Source organism: Hippopotamus amphibius, chromosome 2 (genome assembly GCF_030028045.1).
Source record: "Hippopotamus amphibius kiboko isolate mHipAmp2 chromosome 2, mHipAmp2.hap2, whole genome shotgun sequence".
Lineage (NCBI taxonomy): Eukaryota > Metazoa > Chordata > Mammalia > Artiodactyla > Hippopotamidae > Hippopotamus > Hippopotamus amphibius.
This window is the reverse complement of record NC_080187.1, coordinates 184,576,084-184,602,045: the sequence shown is the minus strand read 5'-3', so window position 1 is coordinate 184,602,045 and position 25,962 is coordinate 184,576,084. Positions and strand designations below refer to the sequence as shown.

The 25,962-nt window shown below is 50.3% G+C and overlaps 2 protein-coding genes across 4 annotated transcripts in view; one reads left to right on the top strand and one right to left on the bottom strand.

The window, feature by feature from the left end:
• The window catches only part of INO80 (INO80 complex ATPase subunit), a 133,887-nt gene extending 124,692 nt beyond the window's left edge, over window positions 1-9,195 (top strand). For 2 of the 3 annotated variants that reach the window (XM_057721738.1, XM_057721739.1), the window contains exons 31-36: window positions 449-551; window positions 1,743-1,831; window positions 3,972-4,127; window positions 4,433-4,592; window positions 5,280-5,495; window positions 7,613-9,195. In XM_057721738.1, coding sequence (XP_057577721.1) covers window positions 449-551; window positions 1,743-1,831; window positions 3,972-4,127; window positions 4,433-4,592; window positions 5,280-5,495; window positions 7,613-7,830 — 942 coding nt within the window. In that variant the 3' untranslated portion in view covers window positions 7,831-9,195. The remainder of the gene's footprint in view (window positions 1-448; window positions 552-1,742; window positions 1,832-3,971; window positions 4,128-4,432; window positions 4,593-5,279; window positions 5,496-7,612) is intronic. The other variant, XM_057721740.1, reaches the window with a different exon arrangement.
• A 14,450-nt stretch (window positions 9,196-23,645) lies between these two features.
• CHAC1 (ChaC glutathione specific gamma-glutamylcyclotransferase 1) lies at window positions 23,646-25,936 on the bottom strand. Its single transcript, XM_057723562.1, has 3 exons — window positions 25,621-25,936; window positions 25,166-25,201; window positions 23,646-24,761 (listed from the first exon to the last, which is right to left on the bottom strand). Exons 1-3 carry the CDS (start codon window positions 25,840-25,842, stop codon window positions 24,360-24,362), a joined length of 660 nt encoding a protein of 219 aa, XP_057579545.1. The 5' UTR covers window positions 25,843-25,936; the 3' UTR covers window positions 23,646-24,359.
• Between the last annotated feature and the right edge of the window lie 26 nt (window positions 25,937-25,962).

Genomic DNA, 25,962 nt, shown 5'->3' with positions numbered 1-25,962 from the left:
CCAGAATGGTGTCTACAGCCTACATTCGGCTGTTGTTCATGTGAAGAGGACCCCACGTCGTGACCCATCTGTTTGACATAGTTTCACATTCAGGGGAAGCAGGAATGGTGTTTGCTTTCACCCTAGTACTCTCTGTGATCAGCCACTGAGTTGTATGACAAATTTGCTAGTTTCTAAAGAAATGATCATTTTTGGTTCTTTTCTTTCTTTATTGAGTATTATTAGATCTTATAGCTATCAATTAATAGTTCCAAGCAGAGGGGTTCTCATTGTCCTTTCTGTTGGACAAATGACCTGGATGAGCTAGTCACATGAATGAAAAAGAAATAGGAAATCCAGGGGCCTCAACAGAAGAATAGATTAAGAAAGATGTTTCTTTCTTTCTGAATATTTGCCGTAAGGGAATGGATGCCTGATGGTGATGGTTTTTTGATCTGCTTTGGTATAGATTCAACGGATGGTGATTTCTGGTGGGAACTTCAAACCAGATACCTTGAAACCCAAAGAGGTTGTTAGTCTTCTTCTAGATGATGAAGAGTTGGAGAAGAAATGTACGTACGCTAGACCTCTTATTAATGCTCTCTCCTCCTTACAGAGATGTTTCTCTGGCCCTACACATCTGAAAATGGAAGGGGCCCTTGACTGTGTGCCAAGGGTAGGCAAAGCCAAAGACTACGTTTGGGGAGAAACATTTTTTGGTTAATATTTTATATTAAAACCCAAACAAGGATGTGTTATGGAGTAGAAGGGAGAATTCATGTGTATTTTTAGAGTAATATGACTTCAAATAAATGTGTACCAGGAAGGCTATATCCCTAGGCTCCTCAGCAGTAATGAATTTACTCTGTTCTATCCAGAGAAATGTTTTTATGGAAAAGTTGGAAAAGCACACTGCTGTACATAACATACAGACCCTTCTCCCAGTATCTCTGGCTTTTGAGAACAATGGGTTTCAGACTTACCTTGTAAACCTCTGAGGACTTCCGACAGCATCACATCAGAAAATGTGATAAACTGCCTTTCTTATGGTGCTCACATTTGCCACCACCTTCTAAAAACTTCTCAGGACTCTACAACCATAATTCCTGTGTGCATTGCAGAAATATTAAAAGGCTGAAAAGAAAAGGAAAAGGAATAAGAGGCAAGGAAAGGCCCATGACAGTGTAACTGAATCATGGTTTGAAACCTAAACTGTTAAGAATCCAAGGAACTCTGTTCGTTCTCCAAGTTAGAAAACCACCAGTTATCTGCCTTAGATGGATAGAAGTTATACCTTGAATCATAAATATAAAAGAATATGGGGACTTCCCTGGTGGTTCAGTGGTTAAGAATCTGCCTGCCAATGCAGGGGACACGGGTTCAATCTCTGGTCCGGGAAGATCCCACATGCCATGGAGCAAACTAAGCCTGTGCGCCACAGCTACTGAGCCTGTGCTCCAGAGCCCGCAAGCCACAACTACTGAGTCCACATGTTGCAACTACTGAAGCCTGCACACCTAGAGCCTGTGCTCCGCAACAAGAGACACCACCGCTATAAGAAACCCGAGCACCACAACGAACAGCAGCCCCCGCTCACCGCAACTAGAGCAAGCCCGCGCACAGCAATGACGACCCAACGCAGGCAAAGATAAACAAACATAAATTAAAAAAAAAAAAAGGAATTTGGCCACCTTAATTTCAGAGAATGAGGATTAGGATTGCCGCAGGTACTTCATGAGATCTTTTTAAAATTTTCTTGATAGTGAGACTCCGGCAAGAAGAGAAACGGCAGCAGGAGGAAACCAACCGAGTTAAAGAGCGCAAGCGCAAGCGGGAAAAGTATGCAGAGAAGGTACGTCAAGCTTGGGGTGGTGGACAGGGACTGACGGGGCTGCAGAGCGATCCTCACAGGAAAGGCTTCAGGGTGCGTGCCAGTCATCTTGGTTACTGGTTGGTATCCAGGTCCATCTACATTTGCTATGTAGCAGTTCTATCCTGATTGACAGTCAAGCCGGAGAAACACAGCCTTGGTAGGATCGTACTCCCCATACAGACATAATTACGTGTGTCTGTGGTCACATGTAATTATGGAAACCATTTGTTGGGACTGTCAGAAAGCGTAAGTTTAAATGTGAGTAAGATGGATATTGGATTATTAGATTCCGTAGAATCTTAGAAAGGGCCTAAGAGATCATTAGATCCAGTCCTGCCATAAGTCTGCTAGTACACCATTCAGTGTCATCTACTACTAGAAAAATAAATCGTTGGCCAGTCTGTTCATCTCTTTCTCCAATTCATGCAAAGGATTTGAGTTAAAAGTTTTTGTCTCCCTTGTGACATTTCCTGCTTGAGCCCACCAGGCTAGCTGCAAAGTGGGATGTAGTTCCCCTACATTTCTCCCTGTCTTGCTGTTTCTACCAAAGTGTATCAGTAATCCTTATCCCTGATCTTTACTGACATGTAAATCATAAATGAGGTCTTCAGGACTTATTCTTGTTTTAGGAGTCAACCCGTTAGTTCTGACTAGGTTCCCAGATTTACTATGCCTAAAGACTGTTAGTTTGAACAAATAAATAATTAATTAATTTATAAATAAATAAAGACTATTGGTTTGAAACCTTTTTTTTTTTTTTTTTTTTTTGAAACTATTTTATTACCTTCCAGAAAGTGACTCCTAATTTCTTCTGATGGGTTTGGCTTACCTTTGGGTTGTGCTGAGCTTCAGGCATTGCCATAGCTCTGGGCCCTCACGACAGTTATCCTTGTGTCATTTCCCCGGACTGTTTGGTTTGTCTGAAGCATGTTGTCTAGTCACATGTTAAAGCTGGTTGTGTTTTAAGTGGACGTCGGCTTAGTCCCCTTATCCAAGCTTGTATGAGGGCCTCGTGTCCCTTTGGCTGTATGGCTTTGATGGTCAGCAGCCTAGGAGCCTGGCTGTATTACATGTTCATCTCCTGATAGATACACCAGCTCAGTCCACACCCTCAGTTGTACCTTCTGCTAAGCAGAATTATTTCTAACCTGAAGGTACTCACTGTATTTACAAAGTTGAAAAAAATTACAGGAATGAAGGCTCACATTTCTCCTAGTCTGGGCTGCTATTTCTACCCATGTTCTCAGGTTCTCTTTTATGACTCCACTTTCAAATCTCTAACCCATTGCTTACTACGATTCAGAAACAATAACAAAGAAGAAAAGGTGGTTTTCTCATAACAGAACACTGGAGGGTTTACTGAGTTTGCATCAGGTGCCATCCCTACTCTGAGCAAGAAATTTCAGATAAATACCCAGTGATAATATAAACTACACAAAGACATGCCATATTAACCCTAATATAGGTCTAGATACAAATGCCTTTAGGTGCAGTGGATAGATGTGATTCCCAGAATTTTCTAAGCCCTTTCTGTGATTCCACATCTCTAATATGTGACAAAGCCCTACTGAACTTGGCTCTAGAACTGTTTAGGGTAGCTCAGTCACTCAATCCTTAAGCGTTTTCATGTAAATTAAGGAAATAATGAAAAGCTACCTCAGTATTCCTTGTGTGTGATAAGAACATTCATTCCCCTTATGCATATTTAAAAAGAAGTCAGAGTGAAAACAGATGCGCAGAAAATATACTAAGAGTGTGGGCCCTCCCTCTTGTCAGGCTGTGTCAGTTTGGCCTCTGATAAGTGCTGCAGCGTGGCTGTGCTGGAAGCTGACCGTGCCCCTCGCCCCATGAGGGTTAGGTTTGGCACAGCTGCAGTTCAGTGTGACTGGCCTTTCAACTCTGTATTATTATGGTAGAAGATGCATAAACTCTTACTAAGCCATCCCTTTCCTCCTTTCTTAGGACTTTTTCATCCTTAATAATATGCTAATTGAATAAAATGAAACTTAGAAGTTTACAGAGAGTCAGATTTCTGTCATCACTTTCTTCTCCAACCCCACTTTTCTCTTGGTGCCTGTCCTCATGCTTTTTCCATATTTCTTGATTTGTGTGTTCCCAGAAGAAAAAGGAAGATGAATTGGATGGGAAAAGGAGAAAGGAGGGTATGAACCTGGTGATCCCGTTTGTTCCTTCGGCTGATAACTCCAACCTCTCTGCGGACGGGGATGACTCTTTCATTAGTGTGGACTCAGCCATGCCCAGCCCTTTCAGTGAGGTGAGGCTCCTCTTAGATGCCTTCGTCACAGCAGTGGGGACTGTGTCCTGATCTGGGAACCTTTGCTTTTCCTGGAGTTCTCCTGCCTTGTAGAAGGGGGTTACACATGGAATCCATGAGGAGAAAAGCAAATGAGGACAGACTGCCTTCTCTGGAGCCAAAGCAGGGGGTCTGACTCTCAGGAGTGAAGCCAGGCAGGAGAGGGAAATGGTGGTGAGACCTGAGAAGCACATTCTCACATAGGCACAAGGGCTGTGGGCTCCGGGTGCTAGGAGGAGTGGTGATCATGACCCTCCCGCCTCTAGATCTCCATCAGCAGTGAGCTGCACACTGGCTCCATTCCCCCCGACGAGAGCAGCAGCGACATGCTGGTCATTGTGGATGACCCAGCCTCCTCAGCCCCTCAATCTCGAGCCACCAACTCTCCTGCTTCCATAACGGGCTCTGTGTCAGACACTGTGAACGGTAAGTGATGCTGCTGTCCCGTACGGCTTGGGCGAGGTCCTGATTCCTTCTACGATAGTGGCATGATACTTTAAAGAAGAGTGGAGCAGAGGAAAAAGAATTTGTAGCCTCATTCTTTCGTTAGCCTGTTCAAGTGAAAGAGAGAATGAGAAGGTGTAGGGAATGCAAAATAAGAACTTCACAAAGATTTCAAACTACTTTGTTTTCTAGCCATTTTTGTCTTTCATATTTCACCCTTATTTTTGCAAGTTTTTAATTATTATGCTTTTCCGGGCCTTTCATCATTTTGTTCTGTGGGGCCCAGTATTGCTGCTATTTCTTGAGGACCTCTAGGTTTAAAACTTGGGAGTAAAAGTTGATTCTCCGAGGCAGAAAAACATTGGAGTGTGCAGGTGAATCACAAGTGGTGTGTCCCCAGAGTTCATTTAGTAGTGACCTAGTTTAAAGAAGAAATTCAGGAGTAATCTTAGAGATTGAAAAGCAGCCCGAGGTGTCAGGCTGTTGTAGCTATTCACAGTTCTTACTAAGCTGTGTGACCCTGTGGCCCAGCCTTTAAATTGAGACGTAGACCTCCCTGGGAGTCCTGAAACAAATACCCTGCAAGCCATCTTCCCTGTCCAGGAGAGGAGTCTGTTAACATATGAAGAGATTTGACTTTTTTCCCTCTTGGCCCATTTGTTCCCACAGGAATTTCCATTCAGGAAATGCCGGCCGCAGGACGTGGTCATTCAGCCCGAAGCCGAGGCCGCCCCAAAGGTTCAGGAAGCACAGCCAAAGGAGCGGGGAAGGGCCGGAGCCGGAAGTCCACTGCAGGCAGTGCTGCCGCAATGGCAGGAGCCAAAGCAGGGGCTGCCGCGGCCTCCGCAGCCGCCTATGCTGCGTACGGGTACAACGTGTCTAAAGGTGCGGAGGCCCTGGGGGACTGAAGGCTCCTTTCTGGTCGGGGACAGTCTGGAGGGTCTATTGAGCGTCCTGCCAGGTAGAGCAGGTAGGACACCCCCAGGCCCAAAGCTCCTTCCCAGAGCCCACATTGGATTCTGCCTCAGCACTGAGTGGTCCTGACTCTCCCCTTGCCCTTGTGACTTAGCACAGTGCTGCCTTCAAGTGGAAGTAACTGTGAAAAGAGAAAGCTGAATTTTTTGACCATGCTACTTTCAACAGAATTTCTCCTGCTTTGAGAACTGACTTTTTTCCCCCGGACCCACATTTTAATAATTGCATTTCAGTAGTCAAGGCTAGCATAGTTAACATTTACCCAGTTTTGTGATCCATCACCTTAGGGTTAAACACCTGCTGCAGGGAATTCCCCGGCAGTCCAGTGGTTAGGACTCTGCGCTCTCTCTGCCAAGGGCCCGGGTTCAATCCCTGGTCAGGGAACTAAGATCACACATGCTGCATCGTACCAGAAAAAACAAAACACAACATCTGCTGTGTGCATAGGAGTATAACACATGGACCCCGCACCTGAATGTATATTGAGAATGAGAAGGAGAAGCTGTGCATGGAATTTGTTTAACAGCAATACAAGGCAGTATGCATGTATTGAATGAAAGAAGAGGGAAGGCCTTAACTGTGGTTATAGATCAGAAGAAGGAGGAACCGTGGACTTGATGACAAAGTTACCAGGCTAATTGAGAAGGATGATGAAAGATTTAGACTGGCAAGGAAGAGTTGACAATGACCAAGGCATATTGGGGGTCACTGAGCAGGTCAGTCAGGCTGTGCTGAAGAGGAGCTGTGGGAGTCAAGGTAGGAAAGACCTGATGGGCAAGAGGTTATCTGGTGTATGACCCAGGGGCTCTGGGATTTTGAGAAGGGAAGTAGCTATTGCGACCATGAGTTGTGGAGGATAATTGTAGCAGTGAAATGTAGGACATCTGAGAGTGGTGAGAAGGCACACTCACCACTCACAGACCTCTGTCCCCATTCAAAACACGGGCTTAGGATTTAGGGTTGTTGCAGCAAGCAAGGGCCTTATTGAATAGAAAGTTCTCAGTAAGTGTTAGTTCACCTCTCCTTTCTCCTCCTGCAGGAATAGCAGCTTTCATTTATTTGTTCATTCAAAAAATATGAAGTATAATAGCCTACCCCAGTGTTTCTTAAGCTTTTGCCAGCTCATCACATCCTTGGAAAACAATAATCATGGCAGTAGTCAAGGCTACCATGGCAGGATTTCACCCATGGATAGAGCAAAGCATGACACTCATCAGGCTTTCTCCTGAAGGCAACAAGAAAAATTGAGTGTCACAAGAAAAATTGACAGTGCTTGGTGACTGGGAATGGGAAACAAGGGAGAGGACTGATTGAGACATTACCTTCAGCTCCACTGTGGGTGAGAGGAGACACAAGTCTGCCTACTGAGCACTTAGAATTCATTTTTAAGAATGTTCAAGAGAGTTGTTGCCCAGGAAGCCATCACTGGAGATGGGAGAGTTGAACCAGGTCCTTAAAGTGGCAGGGTTTGGAGAGCAGAGGTCTCTGCGTCCATCTCAAGGAGAACTGCATGAGTGTAGGCACAGGATGGCGTGGGCAGCCTTGTGCCCTGTGGCCAGACTGACTGAGGAGTAGAGGACATCTTCTGAAATTAAGAAGGAAGCAGCTAAGAAGGTGTTTAGAAGGACGCAGCTAAGAAGGTGTTTAGAAGGAAGCAGCACCACAGGTGGTAGGCCAAGAAGGAGGAAGGAATGTGTAAGACAATACATTGGTGCCTGTAAGTTACAGCTTATCCTGCAGCCTTGGCTTCCCCATGTTGTGTAATGTGTGCTCTGTCCTTGATGCTAAGGTGACGTCTTACTCCCTGTAGGTGTGGTAATGTGGAGAGGGCTGGGTAGGTATTGTTTTTCTCTTACTGAAAAAGCAGTTGACAGGAAGAGCAAGCAGATATGCTAAGAAGAGTGGCAGGGAGGGGTTCCCCATGCCCTCACCTCCAGACCAGACTCCAGCAGCCAAGGTCTGGTGCTGAGCCAGCTCAGACAGGACTGGTGCTCACACTCGTCTTGCCTCTCTTTCCATCCCCACAGGAATCTCTGCCAGCAGTCCTCTGCAGACGTCCCTTGTTCGGCCTGCTGGCCTTGCTGACTTTGGACCTTTAAGCGCCTCTTCTCCTTTGAGCTCCCCTTTGAGCAAAGGAAATAATGTTCCTGGGACTCCCAAGAGCCTCCACTTGACCAGCAGCCTAGCCCCAGACTCCCTGGTCCGGAAACAGGGCAAAGGCACCAACCCCTCTGGAGGACGGTAACCACCTAGCCCTCCAGCTTCCTTCAACCAAACCGGGGGCCAGAGTCCTGGCCTGCAGATGGTCTTTGGGTGGCTTGCCCAGTGCAGCATCTTCCATCCCAAGCCAGAGGGCAGCGATGACCAGTTGCAGCAAGGAAAAGACAGGAGGGTGGTGGGTGTGAGCACTTTGGTCACGTGTATCTCAAGAGGAATGCTCTGGAGTTGCCTGTAGGAAAAAGGCCCAAGGACAGGGATCAGGCCCACGGCATCTCAAAGGAATTTATAGGCAAGTGTTAAACCTCATACTGGGGAAGGGCCTGGCAGAGACCCTGTTTAGATGCTCCGGCACACAGTCTCCATCTCCATTCCACTCTTCAGCTCTGGCCATGTCCCTTGCAAAGGCTCTACAAGTGCTGTGAAGAGCCTTCCACGGTGGAGACGTCTCTTAGGGCTGTGATTGCCCGTGGGGCTAGGAACGGAGGAAATCATGTATGTGGCCTCCTCAGTCGTTGGGCAACTCCCCAAGTCTCCAAACCCCATTTGCCAGAGTGTCACGGTTGAGGAGAGCAGCGAATGCAAGAGAAGGTAGCGGTCTGTGAGGATGACAGAAGGCTAGAGGAAGCATGCCTGAAGGCAGTTGTTTTCCCAGCATTTCCTCCCCTGTCCTGCATGGTTCACACCAGAGAACCTTCAGGTCCCACCAGCAACAGTAGCAGCAGCTCCCATCCCGGGACTCCCAGAAGCCAGTAAAGAGACCAGGAGCCACCTCAATCAGCAGGACATCCTCACTGCCCCTCTTGCAGGCTCCCCTTGCCCTTCCTGAATGCACAGTCTCCCCACCCTTGCCCTTCAGCCCCCTGCTTGGCTGTATGCACTGTCTGAATTGCACTGAGAAAGGAAGGGATGGCGGAGTGAGGTGGAGAGGATGGAGAGAGGGCAGGCTCAGCACCCACCCTCTCAGCCCGGCCCCACCCGCCTGAGCTTGCTTCCCTCCAGGAGAGGCAGAGGGATGGTGTTTGCATGGGAGGTGCTTCTGCCTTCCCCCAGCCTGAGATCCCTGGTGGAGCAGGTGCTTCTGTGCGGGCCAGCCTCTAATTTGCACACCTGAAAATCGCGGAATTGAGTTTAGATAGATTGATTTTTAAAACTTTTTTTGGGAGTAGGAGTGGTAGGGGAATCATTTAATTTAAATCATTAAGATTCCCCTACCCAAACCCAGACTCCTGTGTACAGATGCTATTTAGAGGGAATCAGAAAAATGCCAAGCCTTTTTTCTCTTTGAATGTGCTGTCTATTTTTATAACTGAACTTGTACATATGTATAAAGAGAGACACATCTTTCTTTTACTAACTGGAGAAAAAAAATCTTAAATAAAATGGAGTGAGATAATTTTATGTAAATTGAGGTGTCTGTGGTCTTTGCAGCTGCCTCTCCCTGGGGACATTGTAGGGCTCTTGGGGGAGTGAGGCAAGATGAAGGGGAAGCAGAGCCCCAACACCGTCGTCGTTCCTGTGGTCAATGGGTCAAGGAGTGCCCTGTGGGTGTTAATTGGGCATAGGAATTTGCTTCTGGCCATCAGAGAGGAGGCTTGACCAAGTGCCTGGCAGGCCAGGGCCAGGGCCCTCGGGCTGTGGGCTCCTTGTGACGCCAGACCTCGCCTCCAGGACTTAGACATAGGCAGCTTGACCTGGTCCACCACTAGGCAGTTACATAGTCGTAATCTTAACACTGACGGATCCTTGCTCCAAAAACCAGACGTGAGAGATTATCCTGGCAGTGTGTAATGTATAAAATCCCCAACTAGTAGGAACTTTATGGTCCCAATTTTTAAAACTGAAGTGTGTACAAATATGTGGATATAAACCCCAGAAACCCACCCCATTTGCAGTTCCAGCACCCACCGTCCGTTAAGCCAGCAGAAGTACTAAGGCACTGTGAAACAGACTCAGTATTCTCAAAGTTAGCTGTACTTCTAAGCATCGCGAAAGAAAACAGTGAAGTGTGCTACCAGGGATTACAAAGACATCCAGGCTTTGAAAACTTAGTTCTCTGATGTGTTGGGAAAACAACGAGTTCCCAGCCTGCAGTGGCCGTGTTTTTCTGATTGAGCTAAATAAAACACTGATATGCTCTTGCGTCACCTTTGAGCAGGGCTCGTGCTGTTCCGAATGTGCTGGCTGTGTGGCCTCCCGGGCCTTGGCTTACCCTGCACACCCTTGATCGGGGTGGGATGGCTCCTGAGCAGCAGCTGCTCTCCTCGTCACAAGGGTACGCCTTTTCTTCGCTTTGTTGATCTTAAGTAGTGCTATCATATATGCTGGGTCTTGTTTTTCTTCCTGGTAAACTTGACCAAGGCCTCACACAGAGCAAACCAATGTCCGTTTCCCAATTGGCCGTGCACTGTGTTCGTCACCACGGCAGCTTCTGGTCAACAAGCCCACTAGGATGGGTCCTCTCCAGTTCTCACTACCCAGCCTGCCCCCAGTGACAAGACTGCTAGAACCTTGCCAAGGTCAGCAGTGGCCGCCTCTCTAGGGACTTGATGACTCAGACCCTCACACAGTGTCACCCAGCTGTGGATGGGCTAGTGCCCTCTCCTGAAAAGCATGTAAGTCTTAGGTCAGAGCTCTCCAGTCTTTGTCCCCAAACATGGTGCCATACTCCCCTTTTACCCATTTTTCAATCCAGTCCTTGAAACATAAGTAACATTTCATATTGGGGGATGCTCACATCCTTAGTGTTCCTCCTTACCTGTCTCTCCCTTACCTGAGGGTTCGTAGATGGGGCTTGAATCTTAAAAGTGAAGGCTTCAAATACATTAACAACGTGAGTCCTGTCCCAAAGTTAGGACTCATGCTAGTCTATCCAGTTCTTAAGACTTGGGCTCTCACGTGGGAGACGGACAACTCTCACCTGTGAACCCAGGGAGCCAGTCCCTTAACAGAAAAAAGCTGAGGAGGGCTCCTGGCTGCTAGAAGGAACGTCCCTCAGGGAGCCTGGAAGTCCAGTCCCACGGCACAGGCCTGGGCTGGATGACAGTGAGGCCGTCCTCTCGACCAGGGTCGCCTTGCCACGTGAACCAGTCCTGGGGACCTAGGTAAGTAGATTTTAAGATTGTGGGTCCCTATGAGCAGCCCTAGAAATGTGGAGTCTGCACTGGGCTTACTGTCACAGTTTCCATGCCCAGGGCCTTGTTGAAGCAGGAGTCTCCAGAGACCCCCTGGACCTGGAGTTTGAGAGATCCTCAGGCCTCAAGGGCTGTTGTGAGTAAGGGATGTGGGCCACCCAAATTAACAGGGCAGCTCTGCTCTCACTGCCCAGTAAAGATTTTGTATGGAATTAAACTAAGAAGAAAAAAAAAATTTTTTTGACACCTCTTACTCATCCCTTAAAGTAATGCTTAGCAAACTTTAGTATACATATGAATCACCTTGGATCTTCTTAACGTGTAGGTTCAATTTCGGAAGGTCTAGGGTGAGACCTGAAACTGAATCTCTAACACATCTTAGGTGATGGCTGCTCTGCCTTGGACCACACCTGGAATTACAAGGCCTTGGACACCCTGCAGCCCTGTCCGTCAGAAAAAACTCTGATCTCTGCTTGTATGCGCCCACTCTGGCCAGGAAGCTCTGTGCAGGAAATAAAACTTTATTTTTTATGTTACTCAATCCACCTGATGAAAGAAGATGAAAAACTAGCATTTCTAGGAAAATTAGGTCCCATACATGTTTTCTCACTTTTTTTCATTTTTAACCTATCAATTCACGGTTTTCTCCCTCAGTTTTCTTCCCTGGGTAGACGTCTGCAAGACATGTTCGGTATGAGAGAAGGTCTCTGGTGTGCTGCTGCCCCTCTGTCCTGTGTAGCCCTCACCAAGTTGTAGCCTCTTTAATTGCTGGGGGGGGTCTATGATTCCTGGACCCACTATTTTCTGCGGCGTGTCTTCTTCTTGTGACCACCAGACTCCTCAGGGCCAGTCAACTTTCTCAGCTAATTCCTAAGCCCTTCTCAGGGGCATGGAGAAATTCGGCAGGTCTCCCATGCTTCTGTAAGGCTGCCAGAGCGTGGTGAAGCCATGCAGTTTGGGAGGCAGCTGTGGTCAGTGCTGGCTGCCCCAGTCAGCCATCTTCATGGTGCCTTCAAGCCACTTGGATGTGGAGGGCACAGGGAGGGCAGGCTCTGTTCTAGAGAAAGCAGGGCCTCTGGCTGTCTTAAAACTGTGTGCCCAGGTACTCGCTCTGTGGTAGCACACAGTGCTGCTAAAAAAGGCATCTACCTGGAGGGGAGGACCCTGCATGGAGGCTCCTAAGAACTCTGGGGTGGTGGGAGCTTGAGCTTTGTCAGCCTTCATGGGAACAACCCCTTTTGTCATCCTGAAAGTGTCTGGGGCAAACAGTGCCACGGCTGGACTACAGAGATGCCAGTCCCTGATGACAGTCCCCAGGGCTGGGTGTAAGGGGAGGTAGAAGGAAAGGGAAAGAGGAGGAAGAACAAGCCTGGGGCCCACTGCCTGGGTCCCTGAGGAAGCTGGGTGCCTCCCTTATCACCAGGCCCCTGAACGCTTCCTGTGCTCCCATTTCTTGCTTCAGGTCCTGAGACTCAGCTGGCTTTTCTTTCCTCTTTAAAACAGCCAGTACCGGGTTTCCTAGGTGGCGCAGTGGTTAAGAATCCGCCTGCCAATGCAGAGGTCATGGGTTTGATCCCAGCTCCAGGAAGATCCCACATGCTGCGGAGCAACTAAGCCCGTGTGCCAAAAAAAAAAAAAAAAAAAACAGCCAGTACCCACTCTCATTCCAGTTTCCCCTGTTTATGGCAAGCTGCTGGGGGATGTACTCCTGGTTCTCTCCTAGCTACTGCCAAAGATGAGCATCTTGGTTTTTTTTTTTATATTAAGGGTTTTCTTGTTCATCAAAACAAAGACATCCGGTAAAAGCTGACCTGGACATAGGGAGTTACAAAGCTCAAGATGAATTTCATGGTTCTCAGGGTCCCTGGTCTACAGTTTCCGGCATCTCGGGTGAGAGAAATAAGGATTCCTGAGTGAGAGGCTCTCTCTTAGGTAAGAGTTTCTCTCCAAAGGCCAGGGAACGGGCCCAAGTGAGGACCCCTGCAGGGCCCATGCCTCGCTGCTCTCCTGTCCTTTGGGATTTTGAGGTCCTGGACCCAAAGCCCAAGAATGAATGCCTGGACCAAGGGCTGGGGTGACCTCCCTGGGTCTGACTTGGACTGGGGATTAGGCCGCACGGCCTCTGAAGGGAAAAGGAAGCAGGGGCACAGAGGGTCACAGTTGCAGGAAATGGTCCTGAGAGCCACCCTCTGGGAGAACGCCCAGGGGCACTCAGAACATCTCACGCCCTCCATCACCACCACACAACCCCAAACCCCACCCTGAATCAGGCCTACCTGCAACTGTTCCTGCTACCAGGGAAGAGAAGAGGGGCTCCCTTCACATTTCCCAGGTGAGGGGTCCTGGAAGACCCCAGGCAGCTTCATGCCTTGCACCCTTGAAGTCATTTGCCTGGGAACGTCTGAGGAGGGCAGTTTGGGGGTGGGGGGTGGAGTTTGAATCCAATGGATAAGCCCAGGGTTCTAGATAGGTGTGTTCTGGTTTGAACCAGTTCACTAAAGCGTATGGATTTTATTTTATGCTCTCTTTAAAAACTAAAAAAATGTGTTGATTAACTTAACTACCTGGGAACAGCTCTGCCAAGGAAGAACGGAAGGCAGTGTAAGCAAATGTAGCCCATCATCAGGGTTCAGTGAAAGCAAGGAAAACAAATTAGGTGACCTCAAAGGCCAGTGTCCTTGAACCTGATCTGATCTCCACTTGCCCATGCTTCGTCTTTATGAGAACAGGCTGGTCATTCCTAGGGACTGTTCAATTACAGATCTCCACGGGTTGTGCCATAAATGCTATAACCAAATAATATCATTGCTCACATTGGTTAGGGCAGCACACAGTCTGTAAGAGAGACCCCAAAATGTAAGTGCTCAAATAAGATGTAAATCCATATATGTCTCCCTTAAGAATTTGAATTTCTTCTACACAATCATTTAAGGTCCCAATTTCTTTTCATCCTGTTTCTCTGCCATCTCCACACTTTGTCCTCATCTGCATGGTTTTAGTGCTGGTTTGCGGAAACATAGGAAGGGGAAGATCTGGAGAGGAGGTGCCCCTGCTGTCTTAAAAGACCCTTCAATGGCTCCACAGTACTCTGGCTCATTCTATCAGAGCTCTAGACCCAAAGACCCATCTAACTGCAAAGGAGGCTGCCACACAGTTACGGAAGAAGAGAACAGATTTTGAATGGACAGTTCTTAGTCTTGGATACAATGCCCTAAAGGAAAATGGACAAAACCACTTATTTGAGGTCTATGAATAAACACTTTCTGTGTGCTAGGCACTGTACGTGCATAGAAAATGCAAACACGCAAATGGGTAATAATCACATGGGGAAATGTTTACCCTCATTAATAATCAAAGAAATGAGAGCTAAAACAAGAAGATTCCAAGCTTTTCCTATCAGATTGGCTGAGATTTGCTTTTAAATAACAATTGCCAGAGTTGGGGAAGATATAAGAAAACAGGCTTTAGCACCAACTCCTGGTGGGATCAATCAAAGGCTGATTTACTATGAAATGTTGTACTTTAAGCTTCCGGACTCCTCACTTTGTAAGCCTTCTTTGCACAAATGGCACAGAACACTGCTCCAGTCTGGGGGACCCCCGTGTGCCTTGGAAGAGGTGGTCCTGGGGCTGTTCCTCTACCTCCAGTGACAACTTGCCCTTGGTGGCCCTCATCCAGCATCCAGGCTCCATTGTTGACCCCCAAGGAGAATGATCTAAACGAGATATTGCCCCACCCTGGCCCAGGCTTCTTGGCCAATAAACCCCCAAAGACTGGCATGGTGGGGTCACCAGATCAGTGAAGACCTGGCTGGGTGGACCAGCTGCCATGGGAGACCATGCCTCCTGAGTTCAGTGAGCAAGGCCTAGCCTGAACAAAGAAGTTACAGAGATGGCAATAGGGCACTTTCTAAAACTATCAGTAATGAAAAAGTTATATCAAATATGCTATTTTAAAAAGACTATACTACAGGGGACTATATGCAACTAAAACAAAGGATTCATGGCCGCAAAATCGAACCTAGCAAAAAATTGGAAACAACCCAAATGCCAACCTAAATGGAAACAATATGGGATTGGTTACACAGATTTTGTATGTCACGATGGTGAACTATTGGGTGGCCATTAAAAATCATAGCGTCAAGAATATCTGATGACACAGGAAAAATGCTCACAACTTAATCTTAGGTGAAAAAATAGGACACAAAATTGTGGATGAAGTTTATGTTTTTATGCATATACATGGGTTTTTTTAATAGAGTAGTAAGGCAGACTAGAAGGAAGTAAACTTTCCTGGATGGTAGAATTATGAATGAATTTTAATTTTTTTTCCCATTCTGTATTTTCCAAAGTTTCTACTATGATAATGTATTATTTTATATATAATTATAAGTGCTTTAATTTTTTAAAAAGTATCTATATATATACTTTTTATTTATTTATTTTATTTATTGGCTGCGTTGGGTCTTCATTGCTTCATTTCTCTAGTTACTGTGAGTGGGGACTACTCTTCGTTGTGGTGCACAGGCTTCTCTTGTTGTGGAGCACGGGCCCTAGGCGCGTGGGCTTCAGTAGTTGCGGCACATGGGCTCAATAGTTGTGGCTCACGGGCTTAGTTGCTCCGTGGCACGTGGAATCTTCCCAGAGCAGGGCTCGAATCCGTGTCCCCTGCATTGGCAGGCGGATTCTTAACCACTACGCCACCTAGGAAGTCCTAAAAAGTATATTTTTCAGGGAAATTCAGAAAAAACTCAAAAGCAAAACGAAAGTAAGCTATTTCCCACAACAAAATCTTCCTTACAATGTGTCTTCTGATTTCAGTTCAGTTCTCATAATAAAATGATAACATGGTATTATTCCCCCAACACACCTTAATGTTTTCAAGGGGACTTTAGAGAAGCTGTACTTCAGGAAAAGGCATGGGTTGGAATTTCAGTTACCATGGGGAGATATTTTAAGGCAGGTGTGTCTTTTTGCATCCCTCAGATTAGATGCTGAGCATCAATGTCTGCTCTGGTTTGCAAGGCTGGTGTTCCAATTTACCTGGGCCTGGGGCCATCTTTTCCTCTGGGTAGAAAAAGGAGCACCCTGCATGGGCCACCACCGAAATCAGTGCTCTCAACCTCTAAGGGGATGTCCAGAGCCTCTTTGTACATAGACCTTTTTCAGATCTGCATTTTATTACATATATGACTTATGAATAAGTAATACATTTGCACAGTTCAAAATCAAAAACATACAAAAGGGCATAAGAATAAAAATTTTCTCTTCCATCCCATTCCCTGGCCCCCAGTTCCTCTCCTGGGAGGCAAACTGTGTTGACAGTTTCTGGAGATTCCTTCCAAACATATTTTTATGCTTTTTAAATACATGATTGTATTCATACTATGTGTCTAACTTGGTATGCTTCCCCACCCCCACCCACTTTAACATTATACGGTAATGTTAAGAGAATACTGTAAAAGGAGTAAAATGTTTTCTGAACATTAATATTCTTCCTAAACATTCATAATGACTGCAAATATTCCATGGAAGGGAGATGGGCCATTTGGTTGTCCTATTGCTGGAAAATTTGGATTTTCTCCCCTTAAGTCCTCTGATTCTGTCCAAATGAAACAATTCTCTTGGGTTCAGCCAGCAATTGCATTTGGTTTGGGCCCTATTTAGCCATTGGCTCCCTGGGGACACAGAACTCTAGGGTCAGGAGGAGGCCTAGGGCCCAACCCAGAGGGATGAGCCGGTGGTCCCTGGCCTTCCCGGGCTGGCTGTGTGGTCCAGGCCAGCAGAGGAGATATATTTAGCTGGGTCAGATGCTGCTGGCTGTGTCATAACCCAGGAGGACTGTACTATTGGTAAACAAACCATAATGGCCTGGCTACAGCCAGCCCTTCTTTTTCCTCCCTTTCCCCACTTGCTGGCAGGGCAGGGGTTGTGAGATGTGGAGGAAGGCACTGACCAGGGAGAGGGCTCATACGGAAAGACTACCAGCAGGGCTTTGGTGATCACGTAGAGGAGGTTCAGGGAAGGCTTCCCGGAGGAGGAACATCTCAACTGAGCCCTGAAGTCTTAGGGATGAATTAGCCAGCCCAGAGGTGGCAGGAAAGAGACTTTCAGGTTGAGGGAATGGAGGGTACAAAATAAAGTGAGAAGGCACCCTGCGTGTTGCAGACATGTTGCAGGCTTCTGTCAGGTCCGTTCAGTGTGTATCATGCCTCTCAGGACTGCAAGTAGCCTGTGAGCAGGAACTGGGTCTCGCCTTCCTGTGGAAACCCCCGAGGGTGAGGACCTTCTACGAATGGATGACTCAGGTAGCCCCCACGAGCAGCGTTCGTCACCACAGGCACCCAGGCTTTCAGCCAGAGCCACCTTCCTGACCTGGCGGGGACATGACAGCCCCAGGAGGGGCTGTGCTTGGCGGGAGTCTTTAACTGCGGGGGTGTGGGGCAGGGGGGGAGCCACAAGTGGGCACATTACTGTCCCCTTCCTCCCCCCGTCACCAGCACCCTCCGAGTGTTCCCAGGAGGGCCCAGCTCCCCTCCTGTGGGGACAGGGAGCACCACCCCATGAGACAGGCACAAACAGCTTAGTGCCCAGAGCAGGAAGGACTAGCAAGGGCATGGAACCTGCCCTTCACATGCCTGCCAAAGTGCGGCCCTTCCCCTGGTGTATGTTTAGGGTCTGACCGACCGGGGCGGGGGGGGGGGGGGGGGGCAGCCCAGGTCAGCACTGCCCCACTCAGGTGCACGCTGGGGCTGCCCATGCCTGGCGGGGCTGCCCTTGCCCCGGTGGCTCCCAGTCCCACATTCCTGGGCTGTGCACAGAAACATTCACTTTGAATATTAGCCTGAGGAGGCAGCTTGGCACTCTCCCTTGGCTGTGACCGTGGCTTTCACGGGGCCTTTCCCTCCAAGGAGAAGCATGACATTGTCTCATGAAACCCCGTTCCCCCTAGGTCCCCTGAGTTCCTGTGGGGGCCCACAGCTGTGCTACGTGCTGCAGGGCTACATTCAGCTCCTGCCCTGGGGGTGGGGGGGGAGTGAAGGGCTGGGCCTAGTGGGGACAGATCTGCAAGCAGATCACCAATACAACGTGCTGGGCACAAAACAGAGGTGGGGAGTGCTGGGCATGAAGTGGGGCACCAGCCCACCCAGGTCAACAGCAGCCTCTGGAGGCAAGATGCCTCCAGAAGGATGTGAGAGGCTTGGGCAACGTTGTCTCCTGGGGAAAGTAGTAGGAGCAAAGGCTTGCTGACCAGAAATAACCCGAGGTGGGAGGAGACAGCAGGCAGGATGGAGGGGCCCGGGGCAGTGAGGCCAAGCCTGGAGGGGAGAGCAGGGGCCAGGCCGCAGGGAAGTTTATCCTGAGGGCCACGAAGCACGTTGGGAATTCGTAGGCGTGCAGCGTGCTGGCCAGAGTTGCATTTTACATCTTGTAGAAAATGAATATCCAGGAGGCCACCAAACTGGGGAAGGCGGGTCAGTTTGGAGGGCAGGACAGTCGTCCAGGGAGAGAGGGGGTGGTGGGGCGGGACAGGGAGCCCTAGGGTCGGGTGAGACAGCAGGAGGCCTGAAGGTATGAGGAAGGAGACCTGGGCCCCTGTCTAAGGGTTGGGGAGGGGAGCGCTCACCCCCAGGCTCTACCTTCCTGGGGGGCGGGCGGGGCCTGGAGGGGGGAGGGGGAGGAGCCGAGCCTGAGGGGGGCCTGCGGGGCAGGTCCCAGCTGAAGCAGGGGGGGCGGGGGATGGGAGGGGGCGGGGCGGGGCGGGGCGGATGCCCTCTCCTTCGTGGAGGGGCTGGGCCGGTGACAGAAGAGCAGCTGCGGCTGAGCCTTCAAGGTATGTCTGCTCTCCTTCACTTCCAAAGAAATCGCCGGGGCCAGCCTGACCCCTGAAGGGCAGGCCTGGCGGGATTCTCCAAGGGCACCCAGGAAGGGCAGAGGGGAGTGGCTTCCTTGGGCCCCTAGGCAGCGGGCGAGGGTCCAGTGATAGGGCGAGGAGGGCAGAGGACAGGCGTGCTCAGGGGTTTTGGTTTCCCCAATAAAACAGTCCCGCTCAGGGACTTCCCTGGTGGTTAAGAATCTGCGTCTCCTTTGCAGGGGCACGGGTTCCATCCCTGGTGGGAGAACTAACATCCCCTCACCGCCTGGGGCTCGGCCTAAAACAAAAACAAAACAAAACAAACAAAAAAACCAACAACAAAAAAAACTGCTCTGTCCCAGTTTCCACAGCCACCTTGCAATTTAAACGATCCAAACCTGGAGCTTTTGAGAGTGAAAGTAATAATTACCTCAGGACAATAGGGGTAGACTAGGCCTGTCCTGGGTACACTGGGATGTGTGGTCCCCCTAGCTGTGGGGCAGGAGGCTGGCCCTTTTGCGTTGACCCTGACCCTCAGGGCCACTCTCCTTGTGATGCCCCCGCAACCTGGCCCTGGAGCACCCTGACTATCCTCAGAGCCAGGCCTGGGGAAGGACAGGGTCTCCCGCATTCAAGGTCCACCTCCCCACATCCTTTGCTTCTATGCCGCCACTGTCTTCAGAGGAACGACAGCCCTCAGAGGAACGTGGTCCTTCCTAGGACCTGGTGGGAGGCAACCTGGAGAACCCCTAAGAGCCTGTCAGCCCTAGAAAGGTGCACAGAGGCCGCTGTGGTGTTTGCCCATGTGCCCCTGTACTGTCCATGCCCGCTCTCGGCAAAACCCTGGGATCCCCAGTCCCCTCCCTCCTGCCTGTCCTGTTTTCAACCAGCTGCCCAGCGGTGTCCCCACATTCCCTGCTCCTGGTTTTAGTTCAGCACCATCCCGTCTGTTGGCCTTCCCCTGTCACAAGCACAAGCCTCCTTAAGCCCAGACCTGAACACAATACTTATCTGCTTGACAAGCAGACAAAACAAAAAGAACAAAAACAAAGACCCTTCTGTGGAAGGAAAAACACATGAAAAAAACAAAAGCATCACCACAGAACTCAACTTCCCTGCAAGATAAAGTCTAACACTTCCTCCAAGAACTGACTCCAAAGCAGCCTGGTCCCCAACACCCCAAGGCTTCCTCCTCGCCACTACTTGCCAAGGGCCACATACCTCCCTTTTTTGCCATCCGCACACAACCTGGAACGCCTCCTTCTCTTGGTGGATTCTTGTGGCTTCTTTAAGGCCCTCCCAGACCTGACCATCTCTGCTGCATCCCCTGAGCTTCTGGAGTTGCCCCAATCCCAGAGTAGGTGTGAGGAAGACTCTGTTAGTTTGTCTCCCACAGCTGGAGGTCCAGGGCCTCTTAGCCCATTGTAGACACAATAAAGTGCTAGTGAATTGACTGATCCTTCCTACTCATTCCTAGTTCTCCAGGAGGATGCCCTTGAGGGATGGACAGGATGATGATTTCTGAGATCCCTGCTAACTCTGAAATCCTTTAATGCTGTAGCCTAAGGCTGGGCACCCACCCTGCTTAAACCCCTTCCACTGAAAAAGAGAAGAAAAAAAAAATTTGAGGACCCTATACCAGAAGTCCTTGAAAATGGCCCACAGACCCCTGGGAGTCCTCAAAACCCTCTCAGGAGGTCTGAGATCAAAACTATTTTCACAATACTACTAAGAGGTTATTTGCCTTTTCACTCTCATTTCCTCATAAGTGTATAGTGGAGTTTTCCAGAGCTATATATGAATTTGCAACAGAAGGAATGCAGAAACCAATAAGAATCCAGCTGCTTCTATTAAAGTCAGACATTAAAAATATAAAACAGGACTTCCTAGGTGGCACAGTGGTTGGGAATCTGCTTGCCAATGCAGGGGACACAGGTTCGATCCCTGCCCCAAGAAGATACCACATGCCATGAGCAACTAAGCCCCTGTGCCACAACTATTGAGCCTGCGCTCTAGAGCCTGTTAGCCACAACTATTGAGGCTGTGTGCCACTAGTGAAGCCCACACGCCTAGAGCCTGTGCTCCACAACAGGAGAAACCACCACAATGAGGAGCCCGTGCACCACAATGAAGAGTAGCCCCTGCTCACTGCAACTGGAGAAAGCCAGTGTGCAGCAATGAACACCCAATGCAGCCAATAAGTAAATAAATTAATTAAAAAATATATATATATATAACAATGCCACTCCTTTCACTAAATTTGTTTTGGAATATAGAATCATTTTTCTGTAAAAATATGTTAACATATAATGGATTTATTTTTTAAATTTAATTGATAAGTATATCTTAAACTTCTCAATTCCTAATACACTAAACATTGTCAATTGCTATATCCCACATCAACAAAAGCTCTTGGGGTCCTGAGACTCCTATAACCTCCCCTCACCCTCAGCTACCCCTCTGCTTCTCTCTCCTCTTAGCAGCTTCTCAGCCCTACCTTGTGGTTTCCCGCCACTCATCCTGAAATTGCCCTCACTGAGACCCCTGAGGACCCTCTGGCATTCCATCCAGTGGACACTCCTCGGTCCTCGTTTTCCTTAGCATCTCAGCAGCATGCCCCTGGCTCTCAGAAAACCATGCTTTCCTGGTTCTCCCGCAGGGGGAACCAGCTGCTTGTTCCCAACTCTTCTTGCTTTGCTCACCCCACCGGGCCTGGGGGCCTCAGGGTTGGCCTGGGCCCCATGCTCATTCTCCACTCCCAGGGCTTTGAGCACCATCTTGATGGGTGTGGCTCCCAAATCTCTAACTCCAGCCCATACTACTCTCCTGAGCCCCAGACCCACGTCTCCAGCCGCCCCGTGAACATCCATGTGGATGCCGCTGCCCCACAGGCACCCCCAAGGCAAACACTGTCACACAGGGCAGATCTCCACCCTTTCCAACTCTGCCACTGCACCAGGAACCCTGGCCCTCTACCCTCTTCCTCACTCTCCTCATCAACCAGCCACAACCAATCCTGCTGGCCTCACTCCCTAAATAGCTCTAAAATCCATCCTCCTGTCCATTCCCCCTTCAGCTCGGGCTGCCTTTCTGCTTCCTGGCCTTCGACATTCCTCCTCCAACCTGACACAGCAGCCAGTGTTCTTTTTGAAGCAGTATCTTCCCCACTCAGAATCCACAGGGGGCCCCCACCGTCCCAGGAAGAATGCCACCTCCACAGCACAGCACAGCTCACCACAGCAGCCAGCAGGATGAAGTCCTGCCACCTGTCCAGCCCCATGTCCCCTTCCCTGTGCCACTCTGTCCCAGCTGGTCTGACCTTGTGTCCCTCTCTGGTGCAAGCTGTTTCGTGCCTCTGTTCACTAGAGACCTCTTCTCAGCCCCACAGTTCCCTCCCCAAGAAAGCCTTCCCTGACCTCCCCTCAATCACTCTGGGTCAAGAGCAGTTTCTAAGTGCACTATTCCCATCATGACACATTTCATGCTGAATGGTCACCATTCAGAGTTCCTTGAGGAGGATTTCTTCTCTGCTGTATCTCCAGTGCTTAGATTGGTGCCTGGCATATAGCAGCAGCAGCTTAGTAAATACTTGATGAATGAATGGTTTGAAGTATGCAAAGCCATGTGCAGCTGGCAAGCAACCCTCCCCACCCCTATCCCCATTCATATAGAGTAGGGCTGTGCCCTGAGCACCAGACTGGCTGGCTGGTCCTGCCCTGGCATAGGAGGCAGCTGCCCAGGGCTCCCTGCCACCCGCTGCCTCCTCCTATTGTACTGTCTTGACTGAGCTCCCAGAAGAACCTGGCTGGACTCCACATTTTTCCCATCAATGGCCAAGACACGAGGCTGCCAACACATGGGCACCCTCCCCGGGCACAACGGCTGCCCAGCTTGGTCAGAGCTGACCCTGCTGGAGACACCCAGACCAAACCAGGACACCAGCCACAAGAAAAGCAGCAGCAACATATACCACACAGCATCCCAGTGTAAACTGGAGCTCAGAGGCTGGATATTTTTCTGGAAGTCACTGGGCAAGTGAGGGAAGGGCTGGATTGGAGCCAGGATCTACTGCTGCAAAAGCCTTGTCTTAGCCCTGCACCCACTCTGCAGGTCCAGGAGTAGAAGCTGAATTCATTGAGGAGCCATTCCCAGTTGAGGAGCCCAGAGCCAGGCTGCGATCTTGGGGGCTGGAATTTGCACCTGGAGGGCCAGGGTGAGGGAATAGTAGCCAGGGACAGTCAGATGGTGAAAAGGCAGCAACCCAGAGGGTGCCCAACAACTCATCCCATTATGGGCTTGAATCCTGAAAGGTCAGGGTAACAGAGAAGACACAGCCCACACCACAGGCCCAGGAGGCAAGAGTGAGCACCTGGACCTTGGAAGTCAAAGGGCCACCATGTGCTTCAGGTCTGCACTGTCAGCACTGTCTCACAACCTGTCATCACCTCACTGTCAAGAAGCAGCAGCAGCTGACCCTGCAACTGGAGGAAGACCTGGTCTGAACTCCAAGCCTGGCAGCCCCTTCAAGGCAGCTGGGAGGAGACACAGGGTACCAGGTTGATGGCAAGCCCTGACTACTCACAGGGCTGCCAAGCAGAACGGTCCAGGCTGAATCTGCATGCCTCAGGGGGGCATTCTCTGTGCGCACTAAGACGTGAATGATGATCCCAGGAGTGACATAACCTGGTAGTCCTGCCTGCTCAGCTGCCCGCTCTCTGGGAGAGAGGCCTGCATATGAAGAGGGAGGCTTTTCCCCTCTTATGAGTCTTTCAGGGCTTCACCACCTCACTCACCCCAAACCACCATCTGAAGAAAGAACCACATTCCAGCACAGCACCAATAATGAGATCAGTTTATGGATTACAGTATGGGACAGACTGGGAAGCTGCCAGAGCCTATAGCGATGAGCTTCCCAGGAATAGACAGACAGACAGGAGTGGCCCAGACAGACAGAAAGAGGGATAGAGAAACAAAGCCAAACGGGTAAGAGGCCTAGGCCCAGCCTCAGCAGCTGTCTGGCCTCCAGATCCCGCTCTGCCCTGGGGAACTGGGGGATGAGCGTGGCTGGCAGGAGCCTCAGTTCCTGTAGGGCCCCCTCTCCTCACTCCCTCCTATACCCTCACCAGCAGGCTGGGACCTTCGGCAGGTATTGTTTCTGGGGCTGGGGAATGGTTGGTCTGGAGTGGGGGACAGAGGGTCAAGGCTCTTGGAGGCTCCCTGGGGAGGTGGAGGCCTGGGTAGTATGGGGATAGCAGCAGCACTGGGGGGCATCTGGCCAGGCACCAGGCACCTGGGGCGGGGCCCTGCTCAGCAGGGCCCCTGTATCTAGGGCAGGCCCCCCCACCCTGCCCGGCACACCAACATGGTGCAATAAATACAATTTCAAGTAGTAAGTCAGTGTCAGGCAGGAGATCTGGGGGCTGGTGGACAGGCAGGGGTTTAAGAGAGGCCCCCGTCTGCCCACCGAGTCCTCTCAGTGGGCTCCAGCTATATCAAGTCTGTCTGTGTGCACTGGAGTGGAGATCTGACCCCGTGTCCGTGTAGGCACTCCCTACAGGGGCTCAGCCCCTCAGACCAGTGCCAAAGCCTGCTCAGTGGGGCAGAAGCAGGGCAGCATGGTGCCTACAGCATCCACGATGGCTGCCAGGTGCTCGTCCTGTGCCTGGGGCCCACAGAGCTGCATGAAGTCTGCCAGGCGCAGCAAGTACTCAAGGTTGTGGCCAGAGAAGCCTCGGCAGGCCAGGATCTGTGTAGCGATGGCCTCCTCAGGCGCAGGGCCCAGGTAACCAGGGTTCTGCGGGGTGGCCACATAGGCCAATGCCTTGAGTGGTTGGTCAGGGGTCTCTTGAGGGTAGAAGGTGACCTCCTTGGTATCATAGCCGCCGAGCACTGCCTCCCGCACGTTCAGGTACTTCAGGGCCTCGCCCACCTGCTCGCCTTGCACCTGGTACGCCACACCCCAAGTGCAGCCCTAGGAGAAAACACGGGCACCAGGGTCAGTCACACAGCTCCTCTGGTCCCACCCCAGGACAGTGCTTGATAAGGTAGGTGGGCAGAGGGCTGATGAACCCTCTAGTGGCAATACATCAAGCTCTCATCCTCCCTTAACAGGGGTTGGTAAGGTGGTCTAGCTCCAGGGAGAACAGAAATCCTGTTCAGAGTGTCGTCTGAGAAACAATGGCATCACCTGTAAGCTTGTTAGGAACGAGTTTCAGGCCACTCTAAATCTTATTAAAATCTGTATTTTAACAAGATCCTCAGGAGATTCTTTTCAGAAGCACTTAGCTAGACCCACCCTTCCCCTCAGCCAGAGGGGCATCTAATCTAGCCTGCCCAGGATCCCTGCTGGATCTCTTTCTTGACTCTGGCACTTACCTCACGATCTTCAAGGAGGGTCACCACACGACCAGGCTAGGGAGGGAAGAGAGATTTTGAAAAAAAAACAAGTTAGAAATGAGCTCTGCCATCACTGGTAGAGAAAACCCTTAGTAACCCTCCCGTCCCAGGCCTCAGAGAGCCCCACTCATCCAGGGGGAAGTGGAGGGAGTGATGCATGGATGCAAGAGAAACGGACACATGACAGTGGCCCCAACTGGTAATCAGAACTATTCATCACCATGGTCATCCACAGCATCAGCCTCTAGCCATCCCTCAGTGACCCACTGGGCACACAAATTTAAGCCCCAACCCCCAGCAAGCTTTATATATTTCCCCCATCAGGACGGAGGCGCCGTCTGCCCAGATAGGCCCAGACATTCCAGAGCACCAGCGCGGCGCCCACTATGCTGCCCCCACCCCTGTCATTCACCCGGGCATGGTCGGATGCTCACCATCTTGTCGCTGCCCCGATGGAAGGTGTCTCCCTGCCAGAAGCGGCGGCTATAGCCGCGCACGAAGCCCACGCGGCTGTTGCTGTAGGCGAAGTCTGGCCTCCACACCAGGGAGCCGTACCCGAAAATCCACAACGCTTGGGGGTCGCCGTGGTCCTGAGGGGGCTGTGAGGGGGGCGGTGAAGCGGGAGGGGTATTCTGGGCTGCAGACTCCAGCTTCATGGTGCCGGGCACAGGGACGGGCCCGGCGGCCTCCGGAGCGGGTCCCCGGCGCGGCACGGAAGGACCGACGGACGCGCACACCTAGCCTGGCACCGCTCGGCAGCTCCAGCTGCGCGGCCC